Source organism: Eretmochelys imbricata, chromosome 11 (genome assembly GCF_965152235.1).
Source record: "Eretmochelys imbricata isolate rEreImb1 chromosome 11, rEreImb1.hap1, whole genome shotgun sequence".
Classification (NCBI taxonomy): domain Eukaryota; kingdom Metazoa; phylum Chordata; order Testudines; family Cheloniidae; genus Eretmochelys; species Eretmochelys imbricata.
Window position 1 is genome coordinate 19,970,485 of NC_135582.1, and position 14,471 is coordinate 19,984,955.

The 14,471-nt window shown below is 40.3% G+C and overlaps 1 protein-coding gene across 1 annotated transcript in view; it reads left to right on the forward strand.

Moving 5' to 3' along the window:
• The window catches only part of THSD7B (thrombospondin type 1 domain containing 7B), a 408,861-nt gene that overhangs the window by 381,410 nt on the left and 12,980 nt on the right, over positions 1-14,471 (forward strand). Inside the window, exon 20 of the mRNA XM_077830083.1 lies at positions 7,936-8,081. Coding sequence (XP_077686209.1) covers positions 7,936-8,081 — 146 coding nt within the window. The remainder of the gene's footprint in view (positions 1-7,935; positions 8,082-14,471) is intronic.

Consider the following 14,471-nt stretch of genomic DNA (forward strand, 5'->3'; position numbering starts at 1 on the left):
AAGAGGCACTTCACACTTTCAGTGTTCAGCAGCCTTTATCTCTGCATTTTCAGATCATTTAATAGGATATAGAAGATGAAAGAGAAATTCAGTTTGTTCACAGAGATACAAGAACCAATAGAGATTTTACACTGCCACTTCCAGTCCAGAGATTGTACAGGGAGAAAGTTCATTTCAAACCTATGAAGATAACAGTCTCTATCAATGAGATATCTACAAAGTAAATAACTTTTTGAAAGTTTCTTCCACTTGAGTTGCTGCTGACCACCTGACTAGTGTATGTAGACAGAGAGAGAATCAGAGCTTTAAGGAATCCACTTCAGTGCATACTCCCAGGGGAAAATGCCCTTTTAGCACTGAGCTACTCCTTTTATTTTGCAATGATTTATTTACAGCATCATGAGAAAGGAGATAGCAAATATGGATCAAGTTCAGGTGATCCTGTGATTTTGTAGTTTATTGGTGAGCTAAATGTCTTGCATAAAATATTTCATGTCACGCAACGACTAGGCTATCTGACATTTTTGTTCTTAAAAATGAAAGTTTTCAATTGCCAGTCAATTTTAATTTTGCCAAAAAAAATGCCAATCTCAGCACAGAAAAAAGCAAATTACACCAAATTGTACACAGTGCAAGGAGCCTAGGTAACAAAATGGAGGAACTAGAGCTACTGGTGCAGGAAGTGAAACCAGATATTATAGGGATAACAGAAACATGGTGGAATAGTAGTCATGACTGGGCTACAGGTATTGAAGGGTATGTGCTGTTTAGGAAAGACAGAAATAAAGGTAAAGGTGGTGGAGTCACATTTTATATCAATGATGAGGTAGAATGTAAAGAAATAAGAAGCGACGGAATGGATAAGACAGAGTCCATCTGGGCAAAAATCACACTGGGGAAGAAAACTACTAGAGCCTCCCCTGTGATAGTGCTTGGGGTGTGCTATAGACCGCCGGGATCTAATTTAGATATGGATAGAGCCCTCTTTAATGTTTTTAATGAAGTAAATACTAATGGAAACTGCGTTATCATGAAAAGAAAAGGAGTACTTGTGGCACCTTAGAGACTAACCAATTTATTTTAGCATGAGCTTTCGTGAGCTACAGCTCACTTCATGAAGTGAGCTGTAGCTCACGAAAGCTCATGCTAAAATAAATTGGTTAGTCTCTAAGGTGCCACAAGTACTCCTTTTCTTTTTGCGAATACAGACTAACACGGCTGTTACTCTGAAACCTGCGTTATCATGGGAGACTTTAACTTCCCAGATATAGACTGGAGGACAAGTGCTAGTAATAATAATAGGGCTCAGATTTTCCTAGATGTGATAGCTGATGGATTCCTTCATCAAGTAGTTGCTGAACTGACTAGAGAGGATGCCATTTTAGATTTGGTTTTGGTAAGTAATGAGGACCTCATAGAAGAAATGGTTGTAGGGGACAACCTTGGTTCAAGTGATCATGAGCTAATTCGGTTCAAACTGAACATAAGGATAAACAAAAATAAATCTGCTACTAGAGTTTTTTATTTCAAAAGGGCTGACTTTCAAAAATTAAGAAAATTATCATAGAATAGAATATCAGGGTCAGAAGGGACCTCAGGAGGTGATCTAGTCCAACCCCCTGCTCAAAGCAGGACCAATCCCCAATTTTTGCCCCAGATCCCTAAATGGCCCCCCTCAAGGATTGAACTCACAACCCTCGGTTTAACAGGCCAATGCTCAAACCACTGAGTTATCCCTCCCCCCTATGTTTAGGGAAGTGGATTGGACTGAAGAATTTATGGATCTAAAGGCAGAGGAGGCCTGGGATTACTTTAGGTCAAAGCTGCAGAAGCTATCGGAAGCCTGCATCCCAAGAAAGGGGAAAAAATTCATAGGCAGGAGTTGTGGACCAAGCTGGATGAGCAAGCATCTCAGAGAGGTGATTAAGAAAAAGCAGAAAGTATACAGGGAGTGGAAGATGGGAGGGATCAGCAAGGAAAGCTACCTTATTGAGGTCAGAACATGTAGGGATAAAATGAGAAAGTCTAAAAGTCAAGTAGAGTTGGATCTTGCAAAGGGAATTAAAACCAATAGTAAAAGCTTCTATAGCCATATAAATAAGAAGAAAATAAAGAAAGAAGAAGTGGGACTGCTAAACACTGAGGATGGAGTGGAGGTTAAGGATAATCTAGGCATGGCCCAATATCTAAACAAATACTTTGCCGCAGTCTTTAATGAGGCTAATGAGGAGCTTAGGGATAATGGTAGGATGACAAATGGGAATGAGGATATGGAGGTAGATATTACCACATCCGAGGTAGAAGCCAAACTCGAACATCTTAATGGCACTAAATCGGGGGGCCCAGATAATCTTCATCCAAGAATATTAAAGGAACTGGCACATGAAATTGCAAGCCCATTAGCAAGAATTTTTAATTAATCTGTAAACTCAGGGGTTGTACCGTATGACTGGAGATTTGCTAACATAGTTCCTATTTTTAAGAATGGGGAAAAAAGTGATCTGGGTAACTACAGGCCTGTTAGTTTGACATCTGTAGTATGCAAGGTCTTGGAAAAAATTTTGAAGGAGAAAGTAGTTAAGGACATTGAGGTCAATGGTAAATGGGACAAAATACAACATGGTTTTACAAAAAGTAGATCATGCCAAACCAACCTGAATTTCTTCTTTGAGAAAGTAACAGATTTTTTAGACAAAGGAAACACAGTGGATCTAATTTACCTAGATTCTAGTAAGGTGTTTGATACGGTGCCACATGGGGAATTATTAGTTAAATTGGAAAAGATGGGGATCAATATGAAAATTAAAAGGTGGATAAGGAATTGGTTGAAGGGGAGACTACAGTGGGTCATACTGAAACGGTGAACTGTCAGGCTGGAGGGAGGTTACCAGTGGAGTTCTTCAGGGATCGGTTTTGGGACCAATCTTATTTAATCTTTTTATTACTGACCTCGGCACAAAAAGTGGGAGTGTGCTAATAAAGTTTGCGGATGATACAAAGCTGGGAGGTATTGCCAATTTAGAGACGGACTGGGGTATCATACAGAAGGATCTAGATGACCTTGTAAACTGGAGTAATAGTACTAGGATGAAATTTAATAGTGAGAAGTGTAAGGTCATGCATTTAGGGATTAATAACAAGAATTTTAGTTATAAGTTATAATATATATAAGTTATATATTACATCAATTAGAAGTAATGGAGGAGGAGGAGCAGGACCTTGGAGTATTGGTTGATCACAGGATGACTATGAGCCGCCAATGTGATATGGCCATGAAAAAAGCTAATGCGGTCTTGGGATGCATCAGGCGAGGTATTTCCAGTAGAGATAAGGAAGTGTTAGTACCGTTATACGAGGCACTGGTGAGACCTCATCTTGAATACTGTGTGCAGTTCTGGTCTCCCATGTTTAAGAAGGATGAATTCAAACTGGAACACGTATAGAGAAGGGCTACTAGGATGATCCGAGGAATGGAAAACCTGTCTTATGAAAGGAGACTCAAGGAGTTTGGCTTGTTTAGCCTAACCAAAAGAAGGTTGAGGGGAGATATGATTGCTCTCTATAAATATATCAGAGGGATAAATACTGGAGAGGGAGAGGAATTATTTAAGCTCAGTACCAATGTGGACACAAGAACAAATGGATATAAACTGGCCATCAGGAAGTTTAGACTTGAAATTAGATGAAGGTTTCTAACCATCAGAGAAGTGAAGTTCTGGAATAGCCTTCCAAGGGAAGCAGTGGGGGCAAAAGACCTATCTGGCTTCAAGATTAAACTCGATAAGTTTATGAAGGAGATGGTATGATGGGATAACATGATATTGGCAATTAATTGATCTTTAACTATTTGTGGTAAATAGGCCCAATGGCCTGTGATGGGATGTTAAATGGGGTGGGATCTGAGTTACTACAGAGAATTCTTTCCTGGGTGCCTGGCTGGTGAATCTTGCCCATATGTTCAGGGTTCAGCTGATCACCATATTTGGGGTCGGGAAGGAATTTTCCTCTAGGGCAGACTGGTAGAGGCCTTGGGGGTTTTTCGCCTTCCTCTGCAGCGTGGCGCACGGTTCACTTGCTGGAGGATTCTCTGCACCTTGAAGTCTTTAAACCATGATCTGAAGACTTCAATAGCTCAGACATAGGTGAGAGGTTTATTGCAGGAGTGGGTGGGTGAGAGTGTGTTGCCTGCGTTGTGCAGGAGGTCAGACTAGATGATCATAATGGTCCCTTCTGACCTTAATATCTATCAATCTATGAATTACTTCATTAATGTCCGTACCGTTACAAGTACTTTTCAGGGGTTTAAAGGTTTTTAATCATTAAAATTTTGTTAGCTAAAGGATCACTTTGTCTTTAGACACTTGAATTTATGTTCAGTTCCAAGAGAATTAGTGGCAACCCTCTTTCCTGATACTTTCAAAACTATAGAGGACAAAGGAAATGTACTGGTGGGAATAATCCTGCCAGGACCCCAAACCACCTGCAGACCCTTGCTTCAACCCACTGAAATTCTGAGTTGCTTTTTAACCACAAGGACTTATGGGGTTGGGTCACTGCACAAAATATGATTCTGTGATAGCTGAATACACTGATGTTGGCGAAAGCTTTTTGAGGAATTCTGTTACAAACCCCTAATTCCAGGGGATAACAACTCAGCCAAAAATAGTTTTAAAGTGGGTTTAAAAATGGCATACAAGGGCTCAGACCAGGAGAACGGCACTGTGATCATATAGACAGTCATTTTGCAAGGTTGCCAATTGGCAGCTCTTAAAGCTGTTTGCTTTTCGCCAGCAAAATAAAGCATAATCTTTTAGGTATCACACTCACTCGACATTTATTACTTCAGTTCTTAGCAATGGTTGACTTCTTTTTGTATTTTTAAGCATGGCTGTAAGATAAACAGTTAAAAATTAGCCGCTCTGTATACATAATAACTACAACAAGGAGTCAGCTCCATTTCCCAGCTTCCACAGATTTCAGGAGCATTTGCTTCATGCATTTGTGTTGGCCCATCATTGTTTCAGAGCACATCTACAGTACTGCGATCCTAATGGGCGAACCTTACCCTAAGTGTTTCCTTCACTTGCAGTGTTAGCATTGGACATGCCTTGCTTATGTCCATTTCAGGTGTTCATAATCTATCACTTAAGGAGACCCTTTTTTACTTTTCTCAGATTCAGTTCCTTCAAAACTAAGGCAGAAATTCTGTCCATAATATGATTTTAAATGTCACTTCGTTGCACAGCATGTGGCTTTTTCCTTCTCTTTAATTGTAACCAGGGTTCTACTTGGAACATTTTGTGAGGGAACCGTTTTCTGTGAGTCTGACTTTTGTATGGGAAAGGAAAGGAGTAAGAAATGGGATTGCTGTTATTTTAATGAATGGTATTCAGTTCTATTATTTCTGAAATGGTAACCTAATTTTTCTTTTCCATTCAGTGGGTTAGGGAGTTTTCACTGAAAATAAATAGGATCTTGATCAACATTGTAAAAGTGGTTATGGACAGTAATGGCTATTAAAGTGCTTGCAATTTTCCAGCAAGTTGCATGTAATTTGGTCATAAAAATCAAATTTCCTTTGTTAAAAATGCAATGAAACGATATTGGAATGTTTAATGTTAAAAATGATGCTGCCTTCTGAGTTGTGTAGCTTGTAATATTTAATAATTCATCAGGATTTAGTCATGTATTGCATTAAATGGTTCACATGCACAAGGAATATATTTGGAAAACATATGAAAATTATGTTTTAAAGTAATATGATTGACTTAACCATAGCACTGAATATTTACTAAACATATTCAGGGTCAACTTGATAAGTGTTTTCTCCAAATATTTTGCCAAGATAGTTATACAAAAAAACTTATTGGTGCAAAATGAGCTAATAATAATGATAAACCTATATAAACATTCATTATATGTTCTACCTTATTTTTATTGATTAACTCAATAAAGAAGCACATCATAGCAGCAGTGTATGTTAGTTTGTCAGCAGTGTCACTAAGCCCTCATAGAAAGAGATGGAACTCTCAGATGGCTTTAATTAAAGAAAAATCAAAATACTTTCCACTACACTTCTATAAGCAGTTGTAAAGTCACAAGGAGTAGATGATGGGCTTCTGTCCATTAATATATATATATATATATGTATCGAACAACATTAAAAAACAAACACAGAAGGGAATAACCCATTGCTATATCAGAACTTATATTATCAAGAATTAAACTTTGTATTAAAATACAGTAGAACTTCAGAGTTATGAACACCTTGGGAATGGAGGCTGTTTGTAACTCTGAAATGTTTGTAACTCTGAACAAAATGTTATAGCTGTTCTTTCAAAAGTTTACAACTGAACCTTGTCTTAATACGGCTTTGAAACTTTACTATGCAGAAGAAAAATGCCGATTTCTCTTTATTTTTTAGTAGTGTACATTTAACACAGTACTGTACTCTATTTGCCTTTTATTTTATTTTATTTTTTTTTTTTTTGGTCTCTACCTGATTGTGTACCTCTGGTTCCAAATGAGGTTTGTGTGGTTGACTGGCCAGTTCATAACTCTGGTGTTTGTAACTCTGAGGTTCTACTGTACACCAGAGATCTCAGTCCTGCATGAGGCTCTGTTAAGGTGAATCCCTGCACATGTACAGAGTCCCTTTGACTTCAGGAAACTAGCAGGTCCTGATGCAGGATCACGACCTTAAGCTGAGCTGATGCTTCAGTTTGATTGGCCTTCACAGGCACAGAAGAAAGAATGATTCTAAGGAAGAAAGGATGTGGAAAAGAGGAAATGACTGTGGCTTAGAGAAGGAGAAAGGGGTGAAGGAGAAAAGAGGAATAGACTTACAGGAGAGAGAGAGGGAGGTACTGGGTAAGAAGAGAGAGAGAATGACACTGGAGAGAAGAGAAATCAATTGAGAGGATAAAGAGGTTTGGGAAGAAAATATCAGGGAGAGAGAAGGAAAGAGACTGAAAGAGAAGGAGGGAAAGAACACTGGGACAGAGAAGGGGGGAGAGAAAGAGAAGAAATACTAACTGACAAGCTGCTCTGTCGTCTGACTGACAGCCACAAAGAAATCACAGGTTGATCTCCTGTAACAATAATAATACCTAGCTTTCATGTAACATGTTTCATCACAGAATATCTGGGTCGGAAGGGATCTCAGGAGGTCATCTAGTCCAACCCCCTGCTCAAAGCAGGACCAACCCCCAATTTTTGCCCCAGATCCCTAAATGGGCCCCTCAAGGATTGAACTCACAACCTTGGGTTTAGCAGGCCAATGCTCAAACCACTGAGCTATCCCACCCCCCAATAGTCAATAGAATTCCCACCCCCCAATAGTCAATAGAATCAATAGATTCATAGTGCTTTACAGAGGAGGTCAGCATCATTATTCCTGTTTTACAGTTGGGGAAAGTGAGGCACAGAGACTTGTGTGAGGTCAATGGCAGAGCCAGGGATAGAACCCAGGTCTTCTGAGTCCCAGTTCAGTTCTCTTTCTGCTAGGCCCCACTGCCTCACGTTCAGCCACTGTTGCATTGGCATATGGTGATATTGCATTTTGGTGCGGTGTTCTCACCCATAGATACAATATTATCATGTTGTGAGTTCATTCCCTATCTTTCCTAACACTCCCATGCTGCTGTAAAATGTCTCTCTTCTGCGATAGTGATCAGGTAGTCTGGCAGAATGAATGGAATAGCAGTCAAACACAAGTACCCTGCAGGAATTACATGAAAGGAACTACCAGAGTTTGCTAAGCTCTCCCCTTTTTATTATGTTACTCAAAGTATCTCCACTACCAGGCATTGTAGTCTGCTTCATTATTCGCCACTCACTGGAACACTACTATAATATTGGGAACTTTTCCATTTGCAGTAAATTCTCAGTTTCTAGTACAAATCCTGTGTACTGGTATCTTTTCTATTTGTTTAGGCCAGATGATACGTAGTCGGTCCATAATTATGCAGGCACAAGGAGAAGGAAGGCTATGCCCTACACAGCTCACCCAGTACAGAAACTGTCCTGTAAAGCCATGCTACACTTGGATTCTTGGGACGTGGTCACCATGCAAAGTAGAGGTATGTCTTGTTGTTGTTCGTATGAGGCACTTCTCAGGTGATGCTCGTAGAAGTGCATTTCATCAACAACAAATGGCACAATTAAGTTACAGAATTAATTTATACAGCTTTTCAGAGATCTAAAGTATTTTTGCTGCCATTAAGACCTTGCTAACATCCACTTTAAAACAAAGTGAGTTCATCATGAGTAGAACCATTGTGATCATCTAGTATGACCTGCTGTATAACACAAACCATAGAACTTCCCCAAAATAGCTCCTTGAACATATGTTTTAGAAAAACATCCAATCTTGTTTTAAAAATTGCCAATGATGGAGAATCTATTTCCTTGGTAAATTTTTCCAATGGCTAATTACTCTCACTGTTACAGACTTTCACCTTATTTCCAGTCTGAATTTATCTAGCTTCATCTTCCAATCATTGGACCATGTTATACCTTTCTCTGCTAGATTGAAGAGCCCATTATCAAATATGTGTTCCCCATGTAGGTACTTACAGGTTGTAATGAAGTCACACCTTTAGAAACTAATTGTAACAGTGCAGGTCGTAGTAGTGTACACATATATCAGTACTGAAGTGAGTTCCACCAACTCTTCCTGGAGTGCAGCTCTGGCAAACCATTATGTAATTACTTACAGCAATGCTAGCAAGAAAATGTATGTAGCAAATTTTGGAAGTGTTTTATATTGGAAGTAGTAATTACACTGACCCCGAGAATAACTGATGTCCCTAGACATCTAAAATGTCTTAAACACTTCAATTTAAAGTTATTCTTTGGCTTGTTGATTACTATATTCTTCTTAGTGACGTTATCAAAATGGCCTGAAAATGTAAAAGACTCTTAAATTGCAATGCATAGCACACATACCCCCTTTGCTTCGTTAGCAATGGGAATCTGCATTTTCTTACATCTTCATGTGGCTTTGTGCTTGCACTGATTTATCTTACACTTTTCCCCCCTCTCCTTAGTAATCTGGTCGATCATGGTTCATATGTTAAAGCATATTAGTTAGTCACGAACTCAGGTTAATTTAAATTGTTGGTGAATTTAGAAGTTACTCCTACAGGATGAAATTTGCTTCACCTCCATTAACCCATACTAACTGTTTTCTATGAGGAAGAAGTATGGGTGAAATGCCAAGAGGAAATCCACTCCCTTCACCCAGGGCACATGACCTCAGTGCAGATCTCACCAGGGCTGCTTTTCCACACTGGGGCAAAGAGAGCTAGGGCCGTTAGATGTGTATGTGAAATGACCTCTCTTCTGATCTACCCTTATCATAATGTAGCAGGCTTTGTGCCATCTTCTACTCCCACACTTCTCCCACAGAGGACAGAGAGGTTGCAGCAAGTGTGCCTGTGATGACTGCTGCTGCTGGCATGATCTACAGCAACCTTAGCCCACTGTAAATTGTAACAGGAACTGTTTTGACCCTTGGCCAGCCCACAATCAGGGAAGCAGAAAGATGACTTAGGGACACCCTTTCCTCCTGCTCTTTTCAGTTCAGCTAAATACAAACCAGGTACAACTGAGAATGTGCCCCATGCATGTAAATGTAATCTTTATGTAGCCCTAACACCCTGGGATCTAATCTTGTCCAGGTAAACAGAGTTAGTTCTGATGAGTACTAGATGGGAGGCCTTCAATTATAGGAAATAGTGCTGGTGATAAGGAAGTGGACATTTCTCTGTGAGTTAGGTACTGAATCGACACTTGATTGCTAAGATTATTAAGTCGACAGCACCTTCTGCAGAATAGAAACACGTTAAATCTGGAGCCTGGCCACATTTCAGCTGAGATAAAGTAATTACATCCTGTCTACCCCAGATTTCACCCTGCACTTTCAGTAGGATACAGTATTCTTCTCTCCTTCCTAAACTATTGTGCTGTCTTTCTGTGCTCTATTAAATGGCTGTCAGAGGTGGCTGCACTTCAGTGTGGGTGGGGGGAAGGAGGAGCGGTTCCTTTACAGTGTATTTTAGCAAAGCTCTTGAGAATGAGGCATGTTATATAAATGTAAGGCGATTTACTTCCAATTTTTTTCAGGGAATGAATCCTAAATTCGCCTTCCAAAGTATCAGAAAATCTTGTTTTTCACAGGTGTTCTGTTGAATCGACTTTGACTAACATGACACCAGAAAAATCTGTTGTGAAAGTAGCCTGACATGGTTAAATAAACAATATTCTTAATTATGAGTAGTCTACAATATTTATCTTTTCTGTATTATAGGATACCTGGAAAATATTTTGCAGTCTTAGAATAGTAACCATTTTAATCCTAAATTAGTTGATTTGGTGTAAATGATTAGAGCTGTTTGCATGCTTAGAAGTAGAGCCTGGCCTACCAGATGCCCTGCATTGCAGATTTTCAGATTATTTAAGCCAGGTATTACTGTTGGTCCTTGTGTCCTAAAAAAGATATGTTGGAACGCACTTCCGGTAGTGATAGTACCGGAACCCCCTTCCAGCTCCCAAAGACAGTGCAGAGTGTTCCAGTGCAACTCAAGCCCTGATTACCACTGCCCATAGACCTGCATGCATCACAGGCCATTTCCAGTTGTGCAAGGAACAAACCTGCAGTCTTCAAAGAGATGGAAAACCTTTTAGAAGCAGTGAACATTACCAGTCCAAAAGCAATAAGGTACATAAATGGCAGTAAATTAAACCTGAGTCTGAGTGTTTCCCTCTATGACAGCCTATCATAACCTGGATAAAAAACATAAACAACATGAAGTATTACTAATTTTTATTTTTTGAATTCTAAAGGAACATGAGACATGTAGTTAGACATTAACAAAACATTCGTCCAGGGCCTCAATATCATTTCAATTATATGTATTTAACGCCAAATTTCCAAAGGTGTTTAGGCTCCTAAAGGTACAGTTAGGCTCCCAATGGGATTTGGAAAAGTGCCTAACTTTCATTAATTGGGAGTTGGGAGTCTAGACACTTTTGAAAATCCCACTAAGCACCTATCTGCATCATTTGGTGCCTAATACCTTCAAAAATCTGGCCCTCAAAGTCTGCTCATGCAGCTCTTTCTCACAAAAGAGAATGCATACCCGAATAAATGCTCACTGATGAGGGAAAGTGTTGCCCAATCGGGCCCTTAATTAACAATTCTTTTCCCTCAGGAGAGAGAACATTTACCAAGCAGACCTTATTCTTGGGAGCTATGTATGTCCAATAACCTCCTCAGAGATCTTCCTCTGTTTATCACCTGTTGTTCAATTTGGGCTGATTACTGATATCCTTACTCTAGCAAATTCCCACTGAATGCTACTGGATGGTTGGAACTTCAGGAATGGGTCCTATATAATTTTAGGAAGCAAATAGGGACCAGTATTTTTCTTCTGTGTTATTTATGTACCACATATATAGTAAAAAAGCAGGCTTCCCCTGTCCTCTGTAAATAGCATCATGACTTTCCATTTTCAAAAAGTCTGATGATCCCTGCCATGCAAGGATGTCATTAGGTTTGGTTGTTTGTAAAGCCAGCCTTAAATAATAAACAGAGGTCACCATTAAAGGGTAAACATTTACCACAGCATAATATCTGAGATACAGTAGCTATTTCCTATTCCAAAGATATCCCTGATGTATCACAGTGTAGTAACTGTGTTAACAAAAGGTTGACTTTATAGTGGACAGCACTGTATTAGAGGTAGGTATTATTGTCAGCTAGAATAAGTGTCTTTTCATATCATTTTAGTCCTCTCCGATACAGATTAGTCATATCATTTCCTTATGCTTTTCTTCTAAGTTTGAAAAATACTGTAGTTTGATTAGACCCTGTCTTCCCAGAGAGTTCCTTCCACATCATATTCTGTCTCCACCTGTAATTTCTAAGAACTCCAACCCAGTTTGGGACCTGGATGAGCTATTCACGCACCATTAATCCAAGTCTGCAACAGAGGCACAGCTCCAAAGCCCTGCATTATACCCCCACTTGTATTTCACTACCTGTCAATGAGGAGGTGCAGAGAAAATGAGAAAGGTACTGCATGAATATGGGAAAGCCAGTCTTGAGATTCCTGCTACCAAGCCCAGTGCTGAATAAATATACTTGATCGGTAACCCTTTAGGTCTGCGAATGAGGTCCATTATTTTCAAAGAATCTACTGCCAGGTGATCCAGAGTAGCCCAATAAAAGCAGAGTTTTTACTTAAGGGGTTTTAGAAAATGCTCATTTCCGTAAAGCTCAAGTTCCACACATGTAATAAACATAACATCACCACAGGTTCACATCTTTAAAGAGAGGACAACAAACCCCATCACCTACAACAGCCTTATCTTCCCTCCTTCCTACAGCATCCTTCAAGGTGTGATTGTCATTTTATCATCTGTTTAATAAAAAGGTATTGATTTTCCAATAAATTTAGTCCTTTTCAATAAGTATTCCAGAGCAGCGCTGAAAGGCTGTATGACTCAGGTGACTGGTAGTAGGGTATGGAGCCTTTCAGCACAGGTTCAGATCTGATCTACTTCTGATAACCAAAAGTTGCTAAGTTTTTATAACAGGTCTGTAGAGTGTGTGATATAAATTGATGATCTCCGTCCACTTTTTAATCGTTAATTGTCCACATAATAAAGAGAATAAACACATACGCTGTTGACACCATTCTCTGCAGTCTCATTGAAGAGTTCAAGGATTTTCATGGAATCATAGAATCATAGAATATCAGGGTTGGAAGGGACCTCAGGAAGTCATCTAGTCCAACCCCCTGATCAAAGCAGGACCAATCCCCAACTAAAACATCCCAACCAGGGCTTTGTCAAGTCTGACCTTAAAAACCTCTAAGGAAGGAGATTCTACCACCTCCCTAGGTAACCCATTCCAGTGCTTCACCACCCTCCTAGTGAAAAAGTTTTTCCTAACATCCAACCTAAACCTCCCCCACTGCAATTTAAGACCATTACTCCTTGTTCTGTCATCTGGTACCACTGAGAACAGGCTGGATCCATCCTCTTTGGAACCTCCTTTCAGGTTGTTGAAAGCAGCTATCAAATCACCCCTCATTCTTCTCTTCTGCAGACTAAATAATCCCAGTTCCCTCAGCCTCTCCTCATAAGTCATGTGCTCCAGCCCCCTAATCATTTTTGTTGCCCTCCGCTGGACTCTTTCCAATTTTTCTACATCCTTCTTGTAGTGTGGGGCCCAAAACTGGACATAGTACTGCAGATGAGGCCTCACCAATGCCAAATAGAGGGGAATGATCACGTCCCTCGATCGCTGGCAGTGCTCCTACTTATACAGCCCAAAATGCTGTTAGCCTTCTTGGCAACAAGGGCACACAGTTGACTTGTATCCAGCTTCTCATCCACTGTAACCCCTATGTCCTTTTCTGCAAAACTGCTGCCTAGCCGCTCGGTCCCTAGTCTGTAGCAGTGCATGGGATTCTTCCGTCCTAAGTGTAGGACTCTGCACTTGTCCTTGTTGAACCTCAGCAGATTTCTTTTGGCCCAATCCTCTAATTTGTCTAGGGCCCTCTGTATCCTATCCCTACCCTCCAGCATATGTACCACTCGTCCCAGCTTAGTGTCATCTGGAAACTTGCTGAGGATGCAATCCACACCATCCTCCAGATCGTTAATGAAGATATTGAACAAAACCGGCCCCAGGACTGATGCTTGGAGCACTGCACTTGATACCGGCTGCCAACTAGAAATGGAGCCATCGATCACTACCCATTGAGCCTGATGATCTAGCCAGCTTTCTATCCACCTTATAGACCATTCCTCCAGTGAATACTTCTTTAACTTGCTGGCAAGAATACTGTGGGAAACCGTTATCAAAAGCTTTGCTAAAGTCAAGCAATAACACGTTCACTGCTTTCCCCTCATCCACAGAGCCAGTTATCTCATCAGAGAAGGCAATTAGGTTAGTCAGGCATGACTTGCCCTTGGTGAATCCATGCTGACTGTTCCTGATCACTTTCCTCTCCTCTAAGTGCTTCAGAATTGATTCCTTGAGGACCTGCTCCATGATTTTTCCAGGGACTGAGGTGAGGCTGACTGGCTTGTAGTTCCCCAGATCATCCTTCTTCCCTTTTTTAAAGATGGGCACTACATTAGCCTTTTTCCAGTCATCTGGGATCTCCCCTGATTGCCACGAGTTTTCAAAGATAATGGCCAATGGCTCTGCAGTCACATCAGCCAACTCCTTTAGCACGCTCGGATGCAGCACATCCGGCCCCATGGACTTGTGCTCATCCAGCTTTTCTAAATAGTCCCGAACCACTTCTTTCTCCACAGAGGGCTGGTCATCTCTTCCCCATAGTGTGCTGCCCAGTGCAGTAGGCTGGGAGCTGACCTTGTTCATTTTATTTTATTGTTATAAAGACTGACCATCTTTTAACCACTAAGATCAGAGTTACGGTATATTGTCA